Here is a 26,693-nt window from a genome sequence, read left to right on the forward strand (position 1 = left end):
AGTCCCAGCATGCCAGACTTCTGACCAACAGAACCGTGAGTTCATAAATAGAGATTGTGTCCAGCTGCTAAGTTTACAGTAATTTGTTATATAATTTCAGCAATGTAAAACCAAAACAGGCACATAGTAGGTTGTTAATATATCAGGAAGGATTGAAATAGAAGAGGCACTGCCTAGAGAAAGCAAAAGAATTTCATGGCTCGAAACATTTTGTCATCTATGTAAAATTCCATATAAATGTGTTTGTTAACATTAGAGATGTTCGTTTCCTACAATACAGTGGTCTAATCAGGAGTAATCAGTTGACTTTGGACAAGGACATTATCACCGAAACAACTAAAGCCGGTGAACTAAAGCTGGTGTGGGTGGGGTACAAACCAAGTGGGAGATAGACTGAGAACCCAGAGATAGGCAGGCAGCGAGCACCTGTGTCCTGAAAACACCGCCAGTTTCCGAGGAAGAGAAGTGGTGAGTCAGCTGTAAGCCCCCACTGAAGGGTGAAGAGAAGGGTGAAGAGAAAGTGAGTCAGCTATAAGCCCCCACTGATCCAGGGGATTTTGGGGAGAGCTGCCAGGCACTAAGCAAAATGGGTAGGAAGGAAGAAGGAAAAGAATCCTTGAAAAGCTATACCAGAATTTATATGTCACCTGGGCAGTCTAAAAGGCCTCAAACTTAGTTTCAGTTTAGAGACGTTGAATTTTTAGGGTATTGAGCAGGAACACTCACTCGGTTAAGAGAACTGGGCAGCCCACAAGAAAGAGCCCTGACTAAGAACCAGCAGGGACAAACAAGCTGGTACTGGAATTAGTAGACACAGATTACACAACAATGCATGCACCCCCAAAAGAGGACTTGAAATAACCAAAATATCCATCAATAGAGAGGAAACAGAGATATATTCATATATTGGGCTAGGCCCCAATAATGTAAGTGATAGGGACAAGCAATGACAGGGATACACTACACATACATTGAGAGAGAAAAGGCACACGCACACACACACACACAAATACAGAACACTGGATGTATTTCATTCGTGTAAAGTTCAAAATTGGGCAAAACAAATGAAAGTCTGTTCTGACAGTGTACAGACATTATTATTTCCCAGTGGGTATGTCAGAGTGTACTAATAAAAGAAAGATACGCGAGAGGCTGAAGAGGGATTTATGGCAAGTTTAGACGCTGCTGTTTGTGATCTTTCTTGGCCCAATGAGGTTATCGAGTGTTTGCTTTATGACTTTGTCATAGTGTTATATGTTTCATATACTTTTTGATAAAAGGAGAAATGGCTCATGGTGGTCTATGGTAGCTAGGACTTCAAACTTTCTTTGCTATCTTTCTATGTGTAGTTCAAATTCTTTATGATGAACATAAATTATGTATATATTGGGGGAAGGTGAGAAATGTGCCCACTGAATAGATGGGCCTGCTCTCCCTGGTTTCCTGGTGTAATGGGTCTCCCCAAAGGCATCCCAGCAAGCTCTGGTTTTCCCAACCCTGCCACCCCACATCCATGAGCTTACATAACCCTTCTTCCCTTAACTCGATAACCAAAGTCATCTACCCACATGCTTCCTGATCCCTTTGCTACTCTCACTCTCCCAGACTACTAGGTAACATTTCAGGCATTAAAAAAAAAAAAAAAAAGAATGAGCAAGAATGTACTCAATACCCAGACTAAAGAAGAGTAAATATATGAGTGAACATTTGCTCTCCTATCCAGAAATAACTGTGCAGATTTGGGGCATGGTTCCCATGTATCTATCTATATTTTTATCATATATTAAACATGGCAGAGATCTTAAGCTTCTCTGAAAAACATTTTTCATTTTTTTACACTTTGAAGAAACAGTATCATGTGGTATGTTTTTTTCACTCAGCGTCATTTTAGTAGATACATCCATTTGCCATGTGCAGCTCCAGTTCGCGCACTGCATGATGGTGTTTCACTGCAATATATTCAAGTGTGCCCCTTTATCCTGTTGATCAAAGGGGAAGTCCGTCTCCAAGGTGGTCCCTAATGAGCCCTGAATGCTGGTACTCAGGCCCCTTGGCCGTTCCCTACCACCATGATAGAGGGGGGGAATGAGACTTCCAGGGCAAGGTCCTGTAAGACACTGTGGTCTGTGCCTTGTTCTCTCAGATCACTGGCTGAGAAACTGTGGCTTAGTTAAACTGGCTGCCATGTTGTGCGGACAGTCAACCAGCCCTGGGGAGGAGCAGAGGCCCTCGCCAACTCCAGCATTTCAAATGTTAAGTCATCTAGTCCACCAGATTCATCAAACTGGGTTGTGGTGTCTCCTATACATTTTTGGTTTGAGTTTGATTTTCATATTCATATTCATAAGTGTACCTGGCTGATAATTTTTATACTTCTCTGGTTTTGATATGTTAGTTTCATAACATGTTTCTTTTCTTCTTCTCTGGAATAACCTGATGTATAATGTTAGAGTGATCTTGTCCTTGATATCGGAGGGACTGGTCTGTACAACCTTCTGGGTCTTATGTTTTCGCAGCTAAGTATTTTGTTTTGGTTTGGTTTTGACGGACACATTTTCAAATAACTCATGCAATTTCTTTCAAGATTGTAAGTCTGCTCAGGTTTTCATTTCTCTTGAGTAAGTTTTGGTGGCTTATATTTTAGTAAGAGACTGTCTACTTCATTTAAGTTTTCAAATTTACGGTATAAGGATACTATCTTTTTCTCCCCCCATCATCTACTGTCACTGTAGTAGTCCCCTTTTAAAATTCCTGAGACTATTTAGGTGTACCATCTTCATTTTGCTTCTCCATCTTTTCAAGTTTAACTATTTTATTAGTCTATTATTAAGTACTCATGGATATGGCCTTCCTTTTAAATACTACGGTAGTTGCATCTCACAAATTGTATTTTTCATTACTTCAGTTCTGATTAATATTATCTTTTTATAAACACGCATCCCATATAAAAAATTACCACTGCCTTTCAATATCCATTCTCTCCTTCTTCCTAGTAGTATAGTGGTAAGAAGTGGTACAGCAATGTAGTCCAGCTAATGTAAACACTTCCCAGTCTCCCTGGCAAGTGAACTGGCCATGTGAGTAAGTGAAAGTTAAAGGGATGTTCCATAAAAGAGAGGATATAGGCCCTCGCAGCAGGTTAAAGCACAGCACTGAGAATCTGGAGCCACTTCCGCATGAGTTCGATTCCCGCCTGCCCCGGAGGTGACCACATGGCGCGGCAGACCTCTCCTGACCCGCCCGCTGCTCCCCTCAGCAGTGTACTTCGTTGATCTGCCTGTTCTGCTCCCCACTCTGTCTCTGGTGAAGGCTCTCGCCGCCCCTGAGCCTCTGGTCTGTACCCCAGTTCTGTATGCACAAATAAATCTTTAAAAAAAAAAAATTTGCCTCTCCCTTTCTCCTTGCCCTAAATGAAGATGTGATACCATCCTGCACACAGAGGTGACTTCAAGGGTGTAAAGTGTCAACTAGAATGGTGAGGCTGAGGGGAAAGCCACCCTATCAGCCCTGAACTTCCTGTTATGTGGAAGTAAACATGCCTGGACTGTCTCTAGCTACCATTATCTGGACAAATGCAGTTCCTAGCTGGTGAGGAAATTTTTGGTATTGGTGTTCTACATATAAAATATTCCACACACAGGAAAGTGTTTCCAACTTAAACAGTAAAGTAAACACATTTCACCAATCACCTGTCCTAGCAGTGAAACATGACCTGCCTCAGGGGTACCATCCCCACTTCTCACCCATCTCTTAACCACAATTTTAGGACTTTTTAATCCCAGTTATGGTTCTGAATTATGTGTTTAACAACCCTTCTTTATCGTTATAATTACAGCACACATTTTGTAAGCCTAAATTATACTGCCCTCTTTTGCTTGTTTTTAACTCTGATGTAAATTGCATCACTGTATTTCTCTACAATTTTCTCCTCATCAATGCATATGGCTGTTTCATTTAATCTTACTGCTTTATATCATTCTTTGCACAGATATACCACTACTGATCCATTCCACCTGTGGATATGAGTTAGTCCAAGCTTTAGGCTATTACAAAACACAACAATAATCCTAAACCTATCTCCTGATTACCCACGCAACAGAATCTCTAGGAATGTGCTTCCCAACTTCCCAGATGCCAGAGCATATATAGAAAATATATTTTACCTGGCCCACTAGAGGAAACCTAGTGGCTCTGCAGAACTGTGGACACTGCTGCAGGATGGCCAACAGACTGGCTTCCATGACAGCCAAGGGGGCCAAGCAGTAAGACAGGACACAACAGTGTGCCCACAACATGGTGTGGGAACTGGTGAGAATAAAGCAAATCCAGGGCATGGGCGGTCTACCGTATTGTCTGCATGCTGTGACCAAACTCTCCCAGCAGGACCAAAACAATTTGCTCTCTCCTGAGCACTGCATTGAAGTTTCCATTGTTCCCCACCCCCACCAAGTCTGAGTGTTCAGACTTTATTTTTATTAAAATTAGCTCTGATCTTAATTCATATTCTTCACTACTAAAAAGGTTGCACAGATTTTTGTATGTTGGCAATTCCTGTTCCTCTGCTGTAAAATAGCCATGCATTTCTTTTGTCTGACTTTTCATTAGATTGTCACTTTCTGGGACTTTTTTTGGTATCCTTAATATACTCTGTGGATAGCAATCATTTGTCGGTTTGATAAAGAAATCTCCCTGCTTATGGCCTGTTTTTCACTGTTTATTATTTGGTACAACTGAGATTTTGTTCATCATCTCTCTTATGGCTTGAGTTTTGTGTTTTCTTTAGGAAATCCCTCCCACGCTATTCGTTACTGATTTCTGTTTAGTTGGAATACGGCCTACCAATCAGATACTTTGAAATGTTATCTTACTTTCGGACATAGCTTGAGGGTCACGTTGGTATATGCCCAGTGCTTATTTGGGAATACACAGTTCACAAATGTTTGGTGGTGGGTGCTACACTAAGCGTCCAATAGACCAAGAATGACAAACAATAGCTGCAGGGCTGGGTGACAGATCCAGCCCGGCCATCTGTTCACTTACTGTCTAGGGCAGCTTGCACTCCACAAAGGCAAAGTAATCGAGACACAGCCCGAACGCCCTCACCAAACTCTAAATACTCTGGCCCAGCCACTGTTGTGTTCAAACTGTTTTCCTGCGATTTTTCTTGTCTGCTTCATAGTGTATAATAGCTGTTTTAAAATCTATGACAATGATTCTGCCAATTTCTGTTAATCTTTGCTTTGTTATTTTATGTTGACACCAATTTTTAGGTGCAAAAAAAGTGCTGTCATTCACTTTCTGGTGCATTATTGCTACCATTAATGCAACATCCCTTTTGTTCTTGGTAATTATTTTTGTTTTGAGATATTTGGATGATATTGTTATTGTAACAGCTTCTTTTTGTCAGCATGTCTTTTTCCCATTTTTTTATGTCTTACATTTTGGGTGTGTCTCTCATAAATAAAATAGCAAATAGCTACACTTAATTTTTCCATGGAGTCTGACTATCTCAGCCAGGAAGTTTGGTCCATTATATAAAGTCAGATATGTATTTGGTTTCATTTTTGCCAACTTTTTGTACTTTCTTATTCAATTTTTCTTTGCCCTTTCTTTCCTGTCTTTTCAGATTAAGAATTTTAACTCCATTTTTAAAATTTATTGTTTTATTTTTAACCTTTTCACATCCTAACATGATTATAATGTGAATTCTAAACTTAATAAGTCCAAGTACATCAGCATCTTCAGTCTCTCCAGACAATGTAATACCTAAATTCTTATCATTAGATTTAAATCCTTTTGCTTACATCTTTGCTGTTTATTGTGTATTTAATGGAGAAATACATCATTTGTTTTCCAAACAGCATTTGAAAAATATAAGTACAGACACTACAAAGCAAAGCAAACTCCAGTCATGAGACACTACATACAGCAGGTGAAAAAAAAGTCTGATATTCAAGTAATGAAAACTAGAACTAAAAAGGGCCAAGTGTCCAGCTTGGCAAAACAAGTGGTTACACAAAACATTTAATAAACTGATTTTTCCCAGTGTGTAAACAAAATGACAAGACTAAGTTTGTGCCTGGCAATTTCAGCCTGATACCACACTATTCAGAATGCACAGGTGCTGTGCACACTTCAGCTGACTTAGTATTGTGCTGGAAGGGTAAGGTGACTGCATGCGGCAAAGATGTGGGCAATGGGACTAGTGTACCAGCCTGTACCAGACATCAGAGAGCAATGCTGAAAAGAAAGGCCCAGTTACTACATGGCCTAAAGGGAAAAGATTAAATTTCAACTTCAAAAAATTAATCTAGAAAGATCGGGGTAATGTTTAAGGAGTCAGTTAAACCTGAAAAACACCTGGCAGAAAGGAACACCATGAGGGGAGGGAGGCATCAAAACCCAGCGAAACAGGAAGCCTACCAGGTTGGCTGTGTCCAGATTAAGAGAGACAATTTTCATTCATCTAAAACTGTGGTCACTCACGTTTCCTAAACATGGATGTTCTGCTTAATTATGAGCAGTCTTTTTTTTTTTTTTTAACTTAGGGAATGGTAGTCCTATCTTTCCGTAGGACAAAAGCTGACTAGATAGCAATTGCTTGCTAGAAATTCCTGTTTCTATATGCAAATTTTAACAGTGAATTTTGGTAATTTAATCATTCAAATGATGTCATTTAAAAATAAAATTTGGCTTAAAATTCTTAGAGAAAATATATTTTTGTTTAGATGTTTACATTAGAAATTCACTTTATCACAATATAAGCATACCGTGGTGCATACAAAATTCCTGTATATGGCGATCCAAGACCGATAATATTTTTCACAGCCATTTATTTTAGTAAATTTGCACTAAAATAATTAGCCATGGAAGCAAAGTGTAGTGTTTTGGGCCATGTGGCTACAGGATTGCTGGTGTCACATCATAGTTAAGAAAACACAAGCATTCTGGGTTTGTTTTTTTTAACAAAACTACATCTAAGCATACCATGTGCATACAGAATAGGGAGACAGCAAGACTTTTTTTGTTTCACGACAAATGATTGAAGACAAGAGAACATGAAGCTTTGTATGAGGCTCAACAGCTGACTCTATGGAATCTAAGAGGATTTTACAGATAAAACCAATGTATCACTCCCTGATTATGTCCATCTAAACCAAACACGAATTTTTTTTTTTCAGTATCAAATATACACCCTCAGACTTGACATTTTGCTTTAAAGGGTTACAACTACCTCACAGGGACTGAGTTAGATGTACTTTCATGCTTTCTCTGAGTACCACTGCACAACACTATCCAATTTAAAGGTTAAAAATGAAAAGCTTCTAGAAAAACTTAAATGAGCTCTACTGTCTAAGAAAAATCTACATAAAGTGCATCATCAGTGTGAGGAATTCTTGTACCAGTTTGACTGCAAATTTTTCCCAACAATGCATCAGACATAAATCCAGTATAGCTGTCAGTCATGGGTACGATACAGCTGGAGGGTTTTTCTCTTAAAGGGCAGTCGTTCTTTGAGCTAGTTAATAAACTGTTGCTGACACTTCAAAAATCTGATACATTAATAAAAATGCTAACTTCACATACTAACCTGGACTTCTGATCAAGACTAGCCCAGTAAAGGAAGTTAGCAAATAAGCCTAAAATCTCCTCTGAGTCCTATCTAGTCTGGTACCCTTCATTCTCCACCGTTAGCATCTGAAGACAATAAGCTCAGCTGGCAGATAACGTTTATGGACCCTTGAGGATGGTTTATCGGTTCAATCTGTTTTATTGAATTCTTGATAACAGGAATAGGACTTTCAGGGAGAGCAGGGACACTGGAAAAGATCTGCCTTGGATGTTTCCTGTGAGGCCAACAGAGAAGTCACTGTCTGTAAAGGTCCTAATTGAGCCATACTTGTCTCTGAGACTGCTCCTCTTCTGTTTGGTTTCCTCGGTCCCCTCTTCTTTATGAGGTTAAGAATGTCCTCTAGATGCCTACTATAGTATTAGCTATGTTTGTTGCTGTGCTCCCTGAAGGCCTAGGTGGATGGTTTACCAGACATGTTGAAGAAACAACTCTGGTGACTGTGGGCTTTGGTGGTGGAGAAATGACCAGTTGTGAGGCAGTTTGAGGAATGCTTTCACTCAGCGTATCCCCAGAGATTTCACAGGGATTCGCTTGTTGCAAGGAAATTTCAGTAGACTGTATGTTGGTCACAGGTGCTGCCATTAAGACGGGAGCAGGACTGTTTCTGCCCAGAGAGCTATCAGTCATTGGGCTGGTCTTCATAGTGCCAGAAGGTGAAGGTACAGACATGCTGTTTTCACTGTCAACAGACAAGTCAAGGCTGCTGTCATTCAAAGCTGTCAATCTTACACCTTCCATTAAATGTGTTTTCTTTTTCTGAAGCACATGATTGGGTAGTAATTGATGAAGTTCTTTTCTTTTTAAATGCATTGCAGCAATTTTCATATCCATCTCAAACATCTTACTATTTATTGCTTGCCTATAAACTGTATCTGTGAAAGATTGGATATCATAGGTGAGGTCAATACTGAGAACTTCTGAGTTTTCTGGCTTTTTTAACACTAAACCAATCACCCACATTGTACGAAATTCATCCTTGTCAGGACTTTCCTTGGGTGCCGGAAATGACTGAGGATTCACATGTGCCAATGTGATAAATTCATTCTTCTCCAAGCTTCCAACCAGTATTCGGATTTTTGATTCCACCAAACCCACCCATTCCAGATGCTGTTTCTCTGTTGGTGCACTTGCTAGAAGCACAATATAATGCTTGTACTTTTGAAAAAAGCTTGGAGCTTCAAAAAGCTTGGACCACTCTGCCTTACTCAGCAAAATTTCATGAGTAATAGCAAGCCCTTGCTTAAATTCCTCAATCATGACCATCCTTGTTGAAACAGACACATTGTATGTGGAGTTCTGCTGTGGGTATGCTGGTGTAATTATTGGCATTAGATGGTACCTATCACTGGGATTTACTCTTGGGTCCCACACAGGCAAATTGAGATTCCTTTCTTCAGGTTCTTTTAGCAGTACTGGGTTTGGCCATTCCCACTCAGAAAACACCAAGAAAAATTTACGTACAAGAGTTGATGCTACTGCATTTGGGTAAAGCTGGCAAGTTCTTGCTACTAGCATTGCCCAGGAAACACCTCCTAGGAAGCCTAATATATTGGAATAGATATTGTGGCATTTGGCCCACAGTTTGATAGCTCTCAGAGTTAACCTGAAGTTGTCAATGTTTGGTACTAGATGTAAAATTTCATCAGTTACTCGACAACCATTAAGGCTTCTTATGCATCTAATATCTAAATTTTTAAGCAGACTGTCATCTCTTAGATCCAAATCTTCTGGAATGGTCTGCAGTGCTAATCGTGCAAACAAAATATCAATCTCTATCCCATCAAAACACAGTTTGATAACTGGTACAAATGCCTCCTCAACAGCCCTTAAATCTTTCACTTCTTCATGTAGTTTTAATTTATCATAGAATGAGGTGAAAAAGTCGTTTCGATCAACATGTCTTGGTGCAACACACAACGCATCGATATCAGCACCTTTTGTATGTACTCCTAATCTATAAGAACCAAATGTAAAGATTTTCCCTCCAACATTTTCAATCACGGCTTGTGGAAGACTCTTGCTTTCACTGATTTCTCGTATCCATTCCTTTACCAGACTATTTAATTTTTCCAAAATTAAAATCCTGCGCTGCAGTTCCTCTTCCTCTTCAAAAACCCCAAAGGGTGTCAGGGTTTCAATTAATTTCTGGGTAAGTATGCAGTCAGTCTCCTTGGGGGCTGCTAAACTGATTGGGGAGGAGATGCCATAGTGCTTGGGCGGCGGCGGGGTCTGTTGTGGTCCCTGGGGTGTCACCGGAAACGGCATCATCTCTAGCGCTGGCCCCGCCACGCCACGTCCCCCGCCACCGCGACCTCCGTGGCCTCTGCCTGGGTCATGATCCACTGAGGCGGGAGGGGCGGGTCTCCTACCAGCCCAAGTCCGACCCGCTCCAGCTCCGCTCCCGCCGCTTCAAGCGCTTCTCTGCCGTCCCTTCTGCCCCAACATGGCGCCAGACCTCTTGCCGCAGCGTTCTAGAACTGCCGCGCACAGCACGCACGGCACGCACATGGGGGGACCTGCGTGCCGCGCAGAGCCTCACGGGAGTTGTAGTTTCCAGGCGTTGCCGCAGTCTCCAGCCGGGTGTGAATGAATGGAGGGACGACTTGGAGCGTAATCTGCCAGATTCTGTTTTGTAATTACTTTTTTTGATGTTTATCCAGATCCACCTTTTTACTTCTTTGCTTTTACTTCTTACATATCAGATCCCTTCCAGTGGCATCTTTACTTGGCCTTCACTTAAGCCACAGCCTTTAGAAAGCCCCTTAGGTAAGTGAGGCTCCCGCTGTCTGTCTTCTTTCTGGCAGAGCTCCTGGACGAGGTTTAGCGAGGACCTCATTCTGGGTGACTGGGCCTTAAAGCATGGAAAAGCATATCTTCTGTGGCCTGGTTTATGTTCCCTATTGAGAAGGCTGTAGTTAGGCTAACCTGCTGCTTACCTAATCTCTTCTTGCCAGCTGCAAAAATCTATCCTGGTGTCCTGAAACACCACCATTAGGTGTCAAGAGGTAAAATAAATTATTTTTTATTTACCATACGAAAGATACGCTGCGATTCCTAAATTTGTGCTTTTCACTCCACAACTTTCAGAAGAGCCTCAGGCATGTCATGGAATATATTCTCTCTGCCACTTTCTTGATTCTTTTCAGGTAGATAGTTAATAGAACTTCTGTTTTCCATGTCTCTCAACCCATGGTTCTTTCTGGATTATTTCAGATTTATCTCTCCATTCTATAGTTATTCAGCTGTATTTAGTCTGCTATTTAAGCCATAGTTTGAGTATCCACTTATATTTTTATTACTAGAAGCATTATCTTTTTCTTTTCCAAATCTGATAAGCACTGTTTCTTTGCACTTTCTTTCTACCATTCATTTTATTAAACATTTTAAACAAACTTATTCTAATGGTTCTCATTCCTAATGTTGTGAGAATCTGATTCTATAGTTTGTGCTTTCTACTGATTCACTCAAAATGGTATCATCTAATGTATAATTTTGGATTGTGAACTCACCTCTGATAGGGCTTAAAATGATAATCCAAAGAGGATTTACTTTGTTTCTACCATTTGTCTTTATATACTATTAATTTGTATACACTATAATTTCTTATCCAGGGATTACCCAGGCAGTAAAAGTGGGGTAATTTTGAACCCCAATCACATGTGCGAGGAGCTGTGGTTGCAATTTTGAACCCCAAACACGTGAGAGGAACTGTAGTTGCAATTTTGAACTCTAAACACATATGAGAGGAACTGTGGTGTTCAGTTATAGAGAAGAGTCTAGCTTCCTACTCAGGGCCCAAGTTGAGAATAACGCTGTCATCTCAGTGTTATTCAGCATCAGATTATTTTCCATTTCATCTTTTCACTCGAGATATCACCCTTTGTGGGTTCCAAATCTATTTGGGAGTTTTACTCCCAGTTCCCTAACTCTTCAGATCCCAAAGTTCTATGTCTCTTTCTTGGGTAGTTTAAACTTATGTTTCATAGTTGTGAAAACTGCAAATACCTCCAGGACAATTATAGCTCCAGAATCAGCAAAGATTCTGATGTTGCAAGGTTTATCTTTCGGTGGTGTTTTCATTTCCCTAAGGCTTACTCTGATTCCTCCTTCCCCACACCCACGGTTTTCCTTTATTTTCTAAGGTATTATCAGCTAAGCATCTTAAAAGTTTTGTTCAATTTCATATAGCACTTATGAATGCTTTCTATAGCAATATTTTCCAGGGTAGTTGATCCCCCGTATTGCTAGAAACAGAAGCACCTATTTCCAACCCATTCTAACATAGCTGGCATGCTTACTATCCCAGCTACACAGCTATCAATAGACTTTTGGTGACCCCATGTTGTTCAATGGGAGGTAAACTGAGATTTGTTAACACACTGGAGTTGGTGCCTGGGCAGAGAAGGGCAATTCAACAGAGGAAATGATGCCTCTCACCCACCAGGGCATGAGCCAAAAAACATTTTCAAACAAAGCAGGATCCAGCGGTCTACATCAGCCCCCTCTTGGCCTCCCCGACACCACACTCTGTGTTGTCTTGACATCCCTGGCCTCTCTTTAGACTGCTGTAAGTTTCTATGTCAGATTCTCTTTTGAGCTTCAGATCCTTACTTCCCATCTACTACCTCCACTTGCACTCCTCACACTTAACATCATCTAAAGAGAAACCTCACTCTCCCCCTGCATAATTTGTTTCTTAGCAGCCCCCATTTTAGTAAAATGACATCCCAGTCGACCCACTCACTCACATCACAAACCTGTGGTTGTTCTTGACAACTTCCACTTTCTCCTCCTTAACATCCAATTTATTTACAAGTACCGCTGACTCTACCTACAGAATATATTTAGTTTTTGTCCACTTCTCTCCACTCGTTCTCTCTAACTCCAGTTTAAGCCACCATTAACTCTCAACTACATTCCTACAATAGCCTAACTAATCTCCTGCTATTGACTTCTCTGATGTATCCTTTACCTGGTAACCCAGAGTCTTTAATCCGTACAGTGGCCTACCATTAAACTTGGTCTAAAGTACCTAAGAGACCAAACTGATCTTTTCCTGATGATATCTGCAGCCTCATTTCCCACAACCTCCCCTCACCATCCGACTGTGCTCTAGCTAAAATGGTTTCTCTCAGTGCCTTGTGATTCTCTCTCATCCCTGAGTTTTTGCATAGTGTTTTCCCCTCTGCCCAGAAAAACTCTTCCTATTCCACCATTTGCTACCCTTCACCTGGTTAGTGTTTTATCATCTTTGAGATTGATTTAAATGCTTCTCTTCAGAGAGCTCTTCCATAATTCTCATGCTAAATAAGCACCTGTAATTTTCCTTAAGAGCATATATCACAATTTTCAATTGTGGTTGTTCTTGACAACCACAATTAACCTCTTAGCTCATGAGCACATAACCTATTTGTTTTGTCAACTGTCAACTGCTAATATCAGCACCTAGTCAAGCACTAACATAGAGCACTCAACATATGTTTGCTACAAATAAATACATGAATGAGAAAAAGAAAATTCTCTCTCCTTCAATATCCAGAAGACCCATTTCTTAGTGTTGACAACATCGAGGGACCATTTCAAACCTATAGCTCGTGATCTTTGGAAATGAGTCATGTTAGTTCACAGCTACTCACTCCATTGGCTAGAGTGCTTCTCCAGCTCTGTGCCTCTAGCACTCCCTCACAGTGCCGCACATTTTGACTTTAGAGTGAGAATCTCAGGGGAGCTTCTCATGGGACCAGGGACTTGCCCTCTGTGCCACGCTAGGAGGCACAGACGTCGTGCAGCCTGCGCCAGGCCTTCTGTCTGGCGGTGCTTATCAGGAAATAAAGCAGTGATAGCTATCATCCAGCAACTCCTTCCTGGGAGAAAACCCCAGAGCACTCTTCCCTCAAGAAGGTCATTGTACCCTGTTCACAGCAGAAGCTGCATACTACCTGAGTGCCATGAAGAGGGGTAATGTGGTGTGTGAACATATACAGTAGAAAACTGCCTCAGATAGAAGCAATGAGCTGGATTCACATGCAGCACTCTGGGTGGGTCTTCACCATAATATGAGCTACCAGAGAAGAATAATGAGTGTTGTAGCCCACGCCCGTCTACATAAACTCAACATGTATACAAACAAACTACCCTGGCAAGGATACATACACTGGAGTTGGTGCCTGGGCAGAGAAGGGCAATGCAACCGCGGAATTGATGCTTCTCACCCACCAGGGCATGAGCCAAAAACATTTTAAAACAAACACAAAGCAGAAATAAGCTTGTGTCCAGCTTTCTCTGCTCTAACCCCTTACCCATATTGATGAGATGGCTGATCTAATTAGGTCAAAGAGTCCAGTGAAACTGACTCTTATAACCTTGACTTTGACATTAGTCTGCTAACCGGGGGAACTGTATGTTGGTCCTTTAAATAATATACATGTGCTGAGTGTAGATTGGCAACGCAGAGTGTCACATCTCCTTCTCTAACTTGTAGGGTGGCTGGAGAGCCAAAATATCTGGTCCCCAACTTCCACAACAGCTAGAGCTAGCACACAGTTGGTTATCAGTGAGGCCAGAACCCCTTTTGCTCACTGGTCTCTTGACCACACCGTGTACGAATTGCCCACTTGTGTCAAGGTCCATTTTTTCTCTTAGGTGTTTTGAATTTTTCTTGATGATCTTTGAACATTTGTTACTTCATATTAGCTATTCATCATCTACGCTTTAGCTTTTGCAAACATTTTCTTCACCTTTCAGTCTTATCTATATAGTTTCCTCCTTAGTTAAACAAAAAATTTACACTTTGATATAGTCAAAAATATCTACCTCTCCTCCTTATCTCTTGGTGATTTTAAAGCCTTCTTTATGAAATCTTTCTTTTAGTTCTTTTTTTTTACCTTTAGTCTTTACTGCACTTGGAGTAGGGACCCAATTTTATTTTTCTCAAGACAGCTGAGGCCAAGTATTCCAACACCTTTACAAAATTCTTTCCCCATGATTTGTGGCCGGCTCTCTATTCCACCAAATTTCCATCAACATATGTTTGCCTCTGCCCTCTCTGCCACGGTTCCTTCCATCTACTCGGACATTCCTGACCCCTGACCACATGGCTCCAATACCATGGCTCCATAAGGTAGCTCTAAGATAAGAAGGCCAATCTCTCCTACTCCTTATCCCTTTAATCAAACCTATCTTTGGTAATGCAGGATCAGTATCCTTCCTCAGAGCTGAGCACAATCTGTGCACAGTAAAGAAGGTGGACTTGAGCCTCACTATTTTTATTCTATACATATTTGAAAGTATGTTCAGAACCTCTGGAATCCTCTGGAAACATTTCTGTTGCTTTAACCTTCAGGGAAAAGAAAGGTACTTGGCTAGTATTGGCTACATAGTACATTATCTAAAGCTATGGGAGACCCTACTCACTGTGATTTAAACACACTGCCCCAAATCCTGTAACTAACATAAGTCACTGTTGGGAACCAACAGATAATCAGCATGGCTTAAGTACCATCGTTAATAACATAATACTTTTTGGAAATGCTTCAAATTTTCATTTAACCAACTTTAAAATCTTGCAATTTTGCCTGCTCATTTCAAGACAACTTTGACAAGATTGAGTCACTTTACTGAAATTTGGTACCACATAAAAAGGCCTTAAGAAAGGGGTCAATTTGCTGTACTAGCTAGACAGCAAGTATTTGTAAATATTTTTTTTAAAAATATACTTCTAAAATGTTAAATTGATCTCAATAAAACTGAAAACTTTTAAAAAATATGACTTTAAAATGCTACATAGTTTCACAATGGAATATTACTCAGCAATCAAAAATGATACTCTCATGTCATTCGTAGCAGCATAGATGGAGCTCGAAGGGATCACGTTCATGAAACAAGCCAGAAAGAAAAAGAAAAATAGCAGACGGCTTCATGTAGGAGGGCTGAAGGAGACCCAAATAAGGGATGGGGTGGGGAGAGAAATAATAGCTATACCCAAGTAAAAATGAAAGTCAACAGGCAACTATAAACCAGAGACATTCTGTGGGACTGAGGGAAGAAACTGGCTCAAAAGGATGGTAGGAGCATAGAGGACTATGGTGATGGCGCCCGGGGTGAACTGGTGGTGGGAACTCCCTGGGAACCATGCATGATTGGATAAAGCATACATTGTATGAAAACGAAGACTGAAGCAAAAAATATATAATTTTTTTTAAAAAAAGGAAAAATGCTATGTAGTTTATAAAACCACATGTTATCCATGACAGCCATAAATGTGCTAATCCACATTTTGATCCTCCCAGCTTGGGACTAAATGCTAAAGAAAACTGAGAATTATTAATTTGGGGTCATAGAATTTGAGCGTTCAAAGTTGTCTTGTATTCTTGTTCTTCCCTTTACCCTACATCCCGGCCCTTCTGTCTCCCCAATGCCAGCACTCAAACACCCAGAAAAGATGGGCACCCCTGCAGGCACCCACTCCCGTCAATGGTTAGTTCTTCACTGCAGTGTCCATCCGCCCTGGCCATACTTCTGCCAATTCCCCTTCCAATTCATGTCTTTCAAACACTTTCTGCCAGTTCTGCTTTCCTCCTACTTTCTGTTAGGCTCTGAGCACCTCCCTGTACAATGTGGCTGAAGTCTGAGGGAGGAAGAGGTGGAGGAGGGGAGAGGAACGCTGATGCCAGGCCCCTGCTGGCTTCCACCTGGCTGGGATGGGGCTGTTAAGGCTCCTTCTGATTCTAAGCATCCGTGTGAAACTGGAGGATGTGATTTTTTTTTTTAATCTTAGCAGTGAACTGAATTATGGGCAACCAATCATTCAACTTTATATTCTCTTGGAGTTAAACCTCCCTAAAGTGTTTTCAATTTTTTTTAAATACTTTTCTAGTTTTAGACTGGTGAAAAAAATTTAAGGTTGTTTTGCTTTTTGCCAAACCACATAAAATAAACACCACGATGAACCCTATCTTTGAAAATACACTCAAAAGGAAGTCTCACTCAAGGAGGAAAAAATCCAGATAGCCTCCATCGTCCTGAGATAAGAGTTATTAAAAATCAGATTCATGGTAGAAGAAAAAAAAATTCAAAGGAAAATAACTTCAGAAGTCAGGGAGGGGCTGTGTGAAAACAATTCATGGAACATATTTAGTATGAGGACAGCAGATATTTCCTGGAGCCTGAACATCCCTGTCCATTACCAGGGGTAGACTTGGGGCAACAAGGTGGGTGACGAAGACATGCCCAGAAGTGGCCCTCACAGACAGCTCACCTGCCCCTCTGGCCATTCTGACTGGAACTGGAGGGGCAGCGAGGCTGGCAGGCTGTGCCAGCTGATGCCAAAGCAGGCATCTGTCTCAGCCACAAAGGGCACACGTGTGGCCTCCCTGGTGGCCCAGGGGTCACGTCTCGGCACTACCACTGCGATGGCCTGAGTTCGATCCCTGGCCAGGGAGCTGACCCACGGGGCGCAGCAGCAGACCTCTCCTGACCCGTCTGCTGCTCCCTCAGCAGTGTGCTTCGCCAGTCTGCCTGTCCCTCTCCCACTCTGTGTCTGGTGAATCCTCTCACCCTCCCACGTCCGGCTGCACCCCAGTTCTTCTAAGCAAAAATTTTAAGAGTTCACCAGTGGACAAGCGCACTGTCCACACACCACCACCCGCCCACCTATCCCTGACCCTCTAGAAGAAAGCAGACCCCAACTCTAAGGCGACTGAAGCTGTGACGTAGGGGACAGCCTGCTCTTCAGGTCCGCACCAGCCCTTCAAAAGGCACTTAACCCGCACCTACTGCGTTGTGGACGGACATACATCTGAAGGACAAATGGTCATAGCCCAGTCACTGGTACAGAGCAGTCCCTGGAGGGTGCAGGGTACAGTGATACGCTCAAGTCATAGTGGCTTTAGATATACTCAGAACTGCCTCTACCAAGAAAGGCCCCAAAGCAAAGGAGGAGGAGCGAAACAGCTCAAACCTCTGGGGGTCAAGAGGCACAGAGAAAGGAGCTGAAAGGCACAGCCAGCGCCTCAAGCCACCCTCTGAAAGCAGTGAGCTGCCAAGACACCCCATGCCCCCCAGAGTAGCCTAGGAGAGGCTGGCTGGCCTGATGGTCACAGGCAGGCACAGGGCCACCGAGTCCCCCGGTGTGGCCAACAAACGGTCCGTCCACTTGAGTGCAGGCGGCCAGGTTGCCACTGAGAGCAGGCTTGCACCATGGGACACTTGGCAGCGCCAGGCATTTTTGGTTGCTACAACCAGTAGGGTTCTACTGGCACCTAGTTGGTAGAGGACAGGGACACTTCTGAACAGCCTGCAGGGCACAGGGAAGCTCCTCAGCAAAGAACTATCTGGCCCAAATGCCAGTGGGACAAAGGTTGAGAAATCCAGTCTAAATTACACTTTGGGGGGAGGGGAGCAGGGGAGAAAGGGGGAGGAGAGAGGAAAGGGAAGGGAGGAAAGAAAGAAGGGAGAGAAGAGAAGGGAAGGAAGAGGAGAAAGGAAGGAGGGGAGGGAGGGAGAGAGAAGAGGTGGAGGAAAGAAGGAAGGAGAGGCCGGGAGGAAGGGAGGGGAGGAGAGAGGGAGGGAGAGGAAAACCTCCCTGGCCTAGGCGGCAAGGCCAGCTCCTCCGGGAAAGCAAACAAACCCTTCTCTCTCAGCCTCCCAAACCACTGACGAAAACCACATGGCTGCCCTCCCCTCCCCTGAGTGAATGCAAGTGATTATTGTCTTTATCTCAGACCCGACCCAGAGCCCTCTCCCTGTGGCACGGCCCTAAACTCTAAAAGATCCGCCTTCTGGGAAAGGCAGAGAGCGCCCTGCCTCCCCCAGACGGATGCACGCGGTGTTTTCATGCTCTGGACATCAGAAGGAAACTGGCAGCTACGTAAAGGCGATATTTATGGGGAAACCCCAGAGGGCATTACAGGGTGCATGACACTGGCCAGATGGTTAAAGCGAGCAGGACTCTCATTTCAGCACCTGGAAGTGTCTGGCAGACAGTCAGCCTGGACTCTGCTGGACCCCAGTTAACCTGCAGGAACACAGCTTGTGGTGAGCAGCCCCCACACAAACACTCACACACCACTCCCACCCTCCCCCACAAACATTGTCCCCAGACATGTCCCAGTTGTAGAGAGCGGGGAGGTAGGTGCGGGGCTCCTCTGAGCCCAGTGCAGCCAGGAGCCCAGCCCACCAACACCAGGGGGCCCTGACTGCGAGAGGAGCCCTGGGGTCACCCTGATCGAGTCAGTGCCTGGTGGTGGCCTGGCGTCCGGGAGGGTGTCGGTCACGTGCACACAAACTCACGCGTGCACAGATCTGCACACGCGCCCAGGCGCACACACACGAGCACCTGCCCTTCCCTTTCCCACCACCTTTGGCACATGAGGTAAGCTATAGGCTCACTGGATGAGCAAGGTGCCCCATGTGTCTCCAGGGAAAGAATGAAGGGGTTAAGGGGACTGGGTCCCCGCTCCCAGTAAACCTACCCCCCTTTCCAACACCACAGGCTCCTCTGTGGGCGCAGATGTCGCCACAGCTAAGGCCACAGCTCAGCCTCACAGCAATGCACAGGTCCTGCTCTGCAGGGTCAGGCAGGCACTGTGCCCCAACAGCACCGGGGCGCTCACAGCCAGCGCCCAGCAAGTAGGACACTCCCTTCCCCGGGCCTGTCGGGCAGAGGGCCAGCCAGGTGCTGGAATACTGGAGAAGTCCCCCTTCTCTTTGGTCACCAAACTAACAGCTGCCACGGGACATAGGACTGAACAGGCCCCTTAGGCCCCACCGGCCTCACCAGCCCTGCAGCCACCCTCCACTGTCGCACCTTCAAAGACCACACCAGATTCTTCGCCAGGGAGTAATTCTGTGTGTGTGGACTCGCACGCAGGGAACATTTTCACGTCCCTGTATCCCTGTGGCATCAGAAGCTGAGGAAACTAACTCAGAAGGTGCTGGACTTTCAGGCTGAGCCCCACCTGCCAGGCCCGCTGTGGAGGAAGGCCTTCCCCTGGGGGTGTCCCCAGGCCCTCAGCAGCCCTGAGGGGCTCCATGGCAGCCTCAAGCTAGGCCACCTTGGCCTGCTCAGGCCTCACTGCCACCGGCCAGGCGTGCCCCAGCACGGCCGGCTCTGGGGAAGGATGACTCCCTGGGGTCTGTGAGGCCTGCACGGCAGGTAACACAACCTGCTTTTGGCCTGGAGAAGTGTGTCAGTGAGTGGGCCGGTTCAATGGACGCTTTCTTTAGAAGGTTCTGACCAGCCTGTGAGCCCTGTTGCAACTGCTAGAAAAGCAAACTGGGGAAGGGGCTGGGGAGCCAGTGTGAAGATGTCAGGCTCCAAGTCCTCCCGGCAGTCACCTGTGGGCACAGAGGGCTTCTGAGGCCAGGGCACTGTGCCCTTGGGCAGCAGAGCTGGGCTCGCAGAGGAAACACCAGGCAGGGCCTGGCCGAGCGCTGACCTGGTACGGTGCCCTTGCCCATACCACAGCGTGCCCCGGCAGGTCTTTTACTTGGAAGAGGGGCAGAGGCCAGTCAAGGCAGGGTCAGGACAGAAACCCCCCCACTGAGACCAGGCCTGTGGGGTTGGGGAGGGGTCCAGGGAGGCACCTGACATGCTGATACGAGGAGACTGAAAACAAAATCAGTTACAAGCTGCCTGTTTTTCATTCCATCACAAGTCAACAACTCTGAATGTCAGTGATAAACTCTTCTCCTCGCCCATAGCGCATGGTGCCTGCAAGCACACAGCAACCCAAGGAAGCTGAGGAGCACTGCTGCCTGGGGCCTCCAAGGTGCTCCAGAGCCCGAGACGCCCCCAGAGCTGCGTGACACCCTGGCCTGCCACAGTGGTCCCTGGTCAAGCCCAAGTGACTCTAGCTGCTGGGACTCCAACTGCCCATTTCACAAAGCAAAGGTGCATGGCAGACTCCACACTGGAAACAGAAGCAGACAAGGAGCACTGTCACTCCCTGGGACACACAAAGGCATCACCCAGGGCTCAGGGCCCTAAAACCCAGAGACACGTCTCAGGAGGCCATTAAATGTCCCTCCACTCTGAACTACTTAAGACAAGTCTACTGTAGCATGGACACCACCATTTTCTATGGAAACAAAGAAAAGTCAGACATAATATGAGCTATAGCGAAGTATCTTTTGGCATTTAAAAATTATTTTTATGGCATGTACCTATTGAGATAACCAACTTCCAATTGGACAAGGATAACAGCTAAACACAGGTCAATGGCTCTAGGCCACAGGACACCTGAGCTCAGCAACTGGGATACCTCAGATGACCAGTAACCAACTGCCCCAGGCTGGCCTCCCTCCAGCACACTTCCCACTCCCCGGGAAGCCACAGGACCATGCACACCCACCCAGATGGACCCTGTCACCTCTCAGACCTGGCTTCCTTCCTATTTTCAAGGTTCACCCAGTGCCCCTGGCACTAAGGGGCTTTCTCTAATGCTTCTGCCACCCGTGGGAGACAAGGTGTGCGTGGTTCTCCACAGCTAACAACACGACTGCAAGAGACCTGGACAACAGCCTCTAAATCAAAGGAGGAATCTGCCCTATAATACCGCCAGGCCACATCAGGAGCCAAGTTCTCTGCTATCGACAAACTGCAATCCCCAAGAGCGCGTGGTTAAAGGGGCGAGTGTCAGAGGGGGTGTTCAAACACCTGACGCGCTGGTCGTCCTTGGACATAGCTTCCTACCTTCCCCTGTTTCTGAGTCTCTGCTCCTTACCTGCTGTCATGGTGTCCACATCCTTGGCTGCCAGCTCTTCCACGTCTGACCTCTTTCTCAGCTCAAACCTCCGGGATAAGCCTTCTCGAGGTTTCCACAGTTCCTGGATCAAGAGGGGCTTCTCATTATCCCCAAAGACCCGGAAGCACTCAGCCCGCCACTGGCGCCCCGAGTCACCAGCCTGGCCCACAACATCACACAACACGTACTGGCTGGCACAGTCAGGGCTCAAGGAGTAACGTTCCAGGGCCTCTTTGACCAACTCCTGGGCACTGGACATGCCAGTGGCCAGGACACTCTTGTAGTGGGTGCCTGAGCAGACGCTGTCCCCAAACACCTTCAGGACCCCGGGAGCTGAGAGCTGGGTAGACAGCTCTGCAGGGTCGTCACTGGCTCCCAGGCTGCAGAAGGTGGCATCAAGGTCACGATACTTGTAACTCAGTGTCCGGGACAGCACGCTGGACAGCAGCTGGCTCTGCCGCTTAAGCTTGCTCTTGGTGGGTGGAGACATGATGAAGTGGGTCCCATAGAACATGGTGGGCCAGTCTCCGTGGGCCAGGTCTTAGGGCTCCAGCCAACCGAGGGGAAAACTGTGCCCTGCGAGGAAAACGTAAGGTGGGTCAGCAACAGCAAGTGGGTCTTGGGTGCGCTTTAGTGGACTTGGGAAACCATCCAGTGCCTGCGTCCCAGCAGAAGCAGCAAGCATGCCACCCTCTGCCAACTTCCCACAGGGCACCTGAGTGAGGGTGTGGCTGAAGCCTGTGGGGCCACAAGGGACAAGGTGTCAGGGGTGTCAGTGGGCTGAAGTGCCCTTCAAGGAACACAGCTTCTCGGCAGCAGGAGGAGGTCACCGGAAGGTCAGACATGTTCTACTGCAGGGTTCTGACTTCTGCAAAGTGCTGGGTGCAACAACCTCGTGATAGGCAGCCAAGAAGCAACATGGGGCCGGGGCACCCACTGTGCCCACAGCGCGGCCCATCTCGTCTGTCACTATGGCCCCCAAAGAAAAGTCACGAACGACGGACTATAAATGCCTATCTCCGTAGCAGCTTCTCTTACTGCACAGGCTGTATGAAAAACTCACACAGAACAAGCGAAATAGTCGCAGCCATAGTCCCAGAGTGATAAGAGATCAGAATTTCAAAACACAAACCCCCAAGCACTGGTCTTCCATGGCCAGCCCTGGCTTGGAGGAGCAGCTGCCCCAGAACGGCAGCACGAGAATGTCACACAGCCACAGTGGACACAAAAGGGCTCTTCCAGAACAGTGCAGGAATGGCTGGAATGTGTGCGTTCCACCCACCGCATCCAGCCCGGAGTTCTGGCCTGTCTGGGCCAGAGACTCAGTCTTGCTGGAGAAACTAGAAGACGGCCCTGGGAAGCCTTAGTGCGTCACGCAGTCCTGACTCTAATACAGTTAGTGCTCCCAGGGCCTAAAGAGAGCGTTGCTCCGACCCACTAAAGCTCAGTAGAGGCCAGAGGGCATGCTACAGAGAGGACAGTCCCCGCATCATAAGACTGGCTTTGCGGCCAGTCAGGGGACACAAACATGGCCCACACCTCCTGACTGCTGCACCCCGTTTCTATGCTTGTGTCCCCACCAAAGCCAAAAGCAGACAAAGAAGAAAACTGTATGCTCTAGAAGGCTCTGGAAACAGTGGCCTGGCCCCAGTGAAAACAGCCACTGGAACCTGCCACTGTGACCAATGTCATTAGTCCTGACTCACTCTCATGGCTCCTTGGTGTGGAAAAGGCTTTTTAGAACTTCAGATGACTGCTTAGGGCAGGAGAAAGTAAATGGGAAACCTCCCCGCCCCAGCAAGAACTCCAGCAGGTTCTGAGGGACTAAACTGTGAACCCCGGACCCTGGGGACTGGGTTCCTGTCCCGCTGTCCTCCTAGGCTTCCGCATATTCTCTGGTCTCTCACTCCCGGCAAGGCAAGGCTGTCGTAAACCAAGTTTGAAAAGCAGACCCCCCCGCCCCCCAGTCCTCTAGAACCAGTCTCCAGTTTTTCAGCCACCAGGCATCACTGGAGGACCCTGGACTCTTTAAAATGCTCTCAAAGCCCCACCAGCCAGGCTGGGCTCCAAACACTAATGCTGTGGGGATGGGTGGAGGATATTTATGTTCCTATAGCTTACCGCTTACTGCTGCAAATCTTTTATTACGTGCTGCCTTTCTGAAAACCTGAACTTACTGAAGCAGTCAAGTGTCCTCAGCAGAATGAGCACAGGCCGTTATCTTTAGCCTCAGTGTGTCAAGCTATAGGGGAGTAAATGAGTCAAATGCTGGGTTCCTCCTTCCCTGTGGAATGTGCTGGGCTCTATCTAGTCAAATCCCACGGTGTCCAGAGCGGGCCATGGTATTCCCTCAGGGCGGCCAATGGCCTCAAACTTGATTTACTTAATTTACAACAAAAGTATTTCAGGGCCCTCCCTGGTGGCGCAGCGGGTTAAAGCACAGCACTGAGAATCTGAAGCCACTTCCGCATGAGTTCGATTCCCGCCTGCCGCCTGCCCCGGAGGAGACCACATGGCGAGCCAGACCTCTCCTGACCCGCCCGCTGCTCCCCTCAGCAGTGTACTTCGTCGATCTGCCTGTTCTGCTCCCCACTCTGTCTCTGGTGAAGCCTCTCACCGCCCCTGAGCCTCTGGCCTGTACCCCAGTTCTGTATGCACAAATAAATAAATCTTTAAAAAAAAAAAAAAAAAAAGTATTTCAGATGGTGCACACCCAACAAGCACATGGCTTTGCGCTTGCACACCACACCAGCCTGCGGCTTTAAAACCCTGCCAAATCCAACCCTAAGTTTCTGCAAGTCACACGACCCTGCCAGTGAGTTTTCCAACACTTGTCTCTCAGGCCCGCCACACATTCTCAGAGGCCCTGACCTTCCACAAACACTTCACTTACCTGGCTGGCTGCCTACAAGCATAGTCTGCATCTCTGATAGGTTCCCCAGGGTCCAGACCCAAACCCAGAGTGGCCCAAAGTGGCGTCTGCCACCCAGCAGCTTGTGGCTTGTAAGCCTTTGCCTTTAGAGATGCTGTCTTAGTGTAATCTAAGCACGATGCCAAAAACTATGGAAACATGTCTAACCAGAAAAAGCCCATGTCACAGAAAATTCATGAATAAACCCAGGCGTTAACAGGCCAAGGGGCAATGGAGAAGTGGTATTTTGTGCCCCGGTGGCTCCAGGTTCAGTGAGCCCTGGAGCTTATACAGTTGTTTTAATAAAACAGAAACAGATGACAAATACACAGCAGCTAGGTCCCCTCCCAGGGCCTTGGAAGAAGGACCCCACCCTTTGCATCAGTGTCTGTGCTGGCTTCCAAGGCAAAGTTGTTGATATTATGAACAGAATGAGAAATGGGGCTCCCTTTTAGGCCCCAAGAAAACCCAGTAAACACAGACCCTGATCTACTTGACCTCTTTTCTCAGGAAGGTTTTTCTCCTCCGAGTCATTCTCTCTGTGGCCATTTTCAGCAAGTACCTACTGGCGACTTGTTCCCCCACCCCCCTTTACCCCCCCCCCTCAGAATCAGAATGCAGAGCACAACCTTTTGTCCAAATGTAATGGCTCATTTTTTAAAAGGGCAGGAGAGCAGGAAAATCCCACTGAGTGGAGACGCCCTGGGTAACCAGATCTGCTTTTTGGAAGCATGACCTGTCTTTTCCTTTTCTGCTCAATTCACTCCTCTTTCACACACACACTCAGCGCCAGGCTGTGGGGCTCTTACTGCTGCTTCCCTTGGAGAATGTTTTTCTCTTGTTCTCAAGGAAAAGCCCGATTTCTGATGAAAACAAACCCACGTCACACCAGCGAGTACAGTGAGCGAGGTCAGTGCCGGGCTGACTGAACGGGTGGAGGGAAGTAGCCCGTCCAGCCCTGCAATGTGGAATCCATTAGAGTTTCCACCAGGACAGTAAGGGAGAGGGGAGACGGCTGTTTTATCCCCGCGGTCTGTAAATCCTCTCTGACAGCTCCAGCCTGGGCGGCGCTTTTAAATGCAAAAATAATTTAATCAGATTTAATTTTGACACGCGAGCCTGCCTCTTGAGAGGGAACTGACTTCCACCAGTGGGTGTGAGCACTGGCTCCCCTCTGGAATGCATGAGTGGCCAGGCTATCTGGAGACACCTGTAATCATGGTGACTTGGAAAATTCTTCTTGGCAATTCAGATTAACCAAACACTTGATAGGGTGCTGGGAGCTAGCAAGTGGGTGGGTCTGCCACTCCACCACCCCGCCAGCCCTGTCTCTGACAGGAAATAAATGGGTTTCTTCTGCAGGGCGCCAAGGAGCTCGAGCTCAGCATCTGTTTTCTTAGATGCAGAATTAGTGGAGGGGCTGGTGATGGCACAGAAATAGCTGGGGACAATGCTTTCTGCTGGCACAGGAGTGTGCTGCTGTGTGAACGGAAAACCAGCATGGGTTGAGGGTGGGGGATGGCAAGTAGACCCTGGAGGGAGGGTGCGGACGCGGGAGTATCCCCTCCCGCTAAGGGGACTACCGGGGAGACTGAGGGCCGGGGATGATCCGGGATGGGGACCAGGCTTCAGGGGTGGCCTGGGATGGGAGCACGCAGTCCTCTGGAATCCTGCAGTCTCCTGCCCTCGGCTGCTCTAGCCAATATTTGGGTCCCACACCCCCTCCCAGGGACTGCGCCGGAGCCCCAGAGCAGCCAGTTTCCATGGCAACGAACAAGCCTGGCTGTCCGGGAATAAGCGCCATGCGGGTCGCACCCCCACGAGCGCGCGCCCGCCGACGCCCATCCCCATCCCAGCCTATCCGACCTCTGTACCCCGGAACCCCCGACCACCTCCGAGAGGCCCCCACCGCCTGCCCTCGTGCACCCCAGGCTAACCTCCAGTACAGTCCGCCGCCTTCGCCACCGCGTCGCGCGCGGCTCACACAGCCGCGGTTGGCCTGAGCTCGCGCCCCCGACCCGCGAGCGTCGCGGCGCCTCCTGCCGGCCGCCCAACGGCCGGGGCGGGACCTCTGGTAGGCGGGGCCCTGGAGGGGCGGGGCTCGCAGGAGGCGCCGGCTGAACTCGGTTCCTGCCACCAGCCACCCAAAGGGCCGGAAAGTGGCTCCAGGGGGCGTGGCCTCTGCGTCGGGGGCGTGGTCTCAAGGCAGGGGCGGGACCGGTTGCGGAGAGGCGGGGTTGTCCTCCGCTTGGTCTGTGGCTACCCAGTGGGTTGGTAGCCGCGTGCTGGTCTCCAGATCTGGCGGGCCAGTGTCTGGTCCACAGTTTCTAGTTCTCCAGTGGCCAGGCCCAAGAAATGAAGGGGGCAGGCTAATTAAACAAAGTTTGTAGGAAGGGAGAGTGTC

The 26,693-nt window shown here is 46.7% G+C and overlaps 2 protein-coding genes across 2 annotated transcripts in view; both read right to left on the reverse strand.

Moving 5' to 3' along the window:
• RADIL (Ras association and DIL domains) overlaps positions 1-26,312 on the reverse strand; it is a 59,607-nt gene extending 33,295 nt beyond the window's left edge. Inside the window, 2 exon segments of the mRNA XM_012731949.1 lie at positions 21,358-21,954; positions 26,227-26,312. Coding sequence (XP_012587403.1) covers positions 21,358-21,892 — 535 coding nt within the window. The 5' untranslated portion in view covers positions 21,893-21,954; positions 26,227-26,312.
• Positions 7,890-10,081, reverse strand: PAPOLB (poly(A) polymerase beta (testis specific)). Its single transcript, XM_012731950.1, has one exon. It carries the CDS (start codon positions 9,899-9,901, stop codon positions 7,973-7,975), a length of 1,929 nt encoding a protein of 642 aa, XP_012587404.1. The 5' UTR covers positions 9,902-10,081; the 3' UTR covers positions 7,890-7,972.
• Positions 26,313-26,693: the final 381 nt, after the last annotated feature.

The sequence above is a fragment of the Condylura cristata genome, unplaced genomic scaffold, assembly GCF_000260355.1.
Source record: "Condylura cristata isolate star-nosed mole 26May11 unplaced genomic scaffold, ConCri1.0 scaffold00032, whole genome shotgun sequence".
NCBI classification, from domain to species: domain Eukaryota; kingdom Metazoa; phylum Chordata; class Mammalia; order Eulipotyphla; family Talpidae; genus Condylura; species Condylura cristata.

Bases quoted from the DNA above. Each gene is read 5' to 3' on its own strand.
- PAPOLB (XM_012731950.1), bottom strand. From the start codon at position 9,901: ATGATGCCGTTTCCGGTGACACCCCAGGGACCACAACAGACCCCGCCG.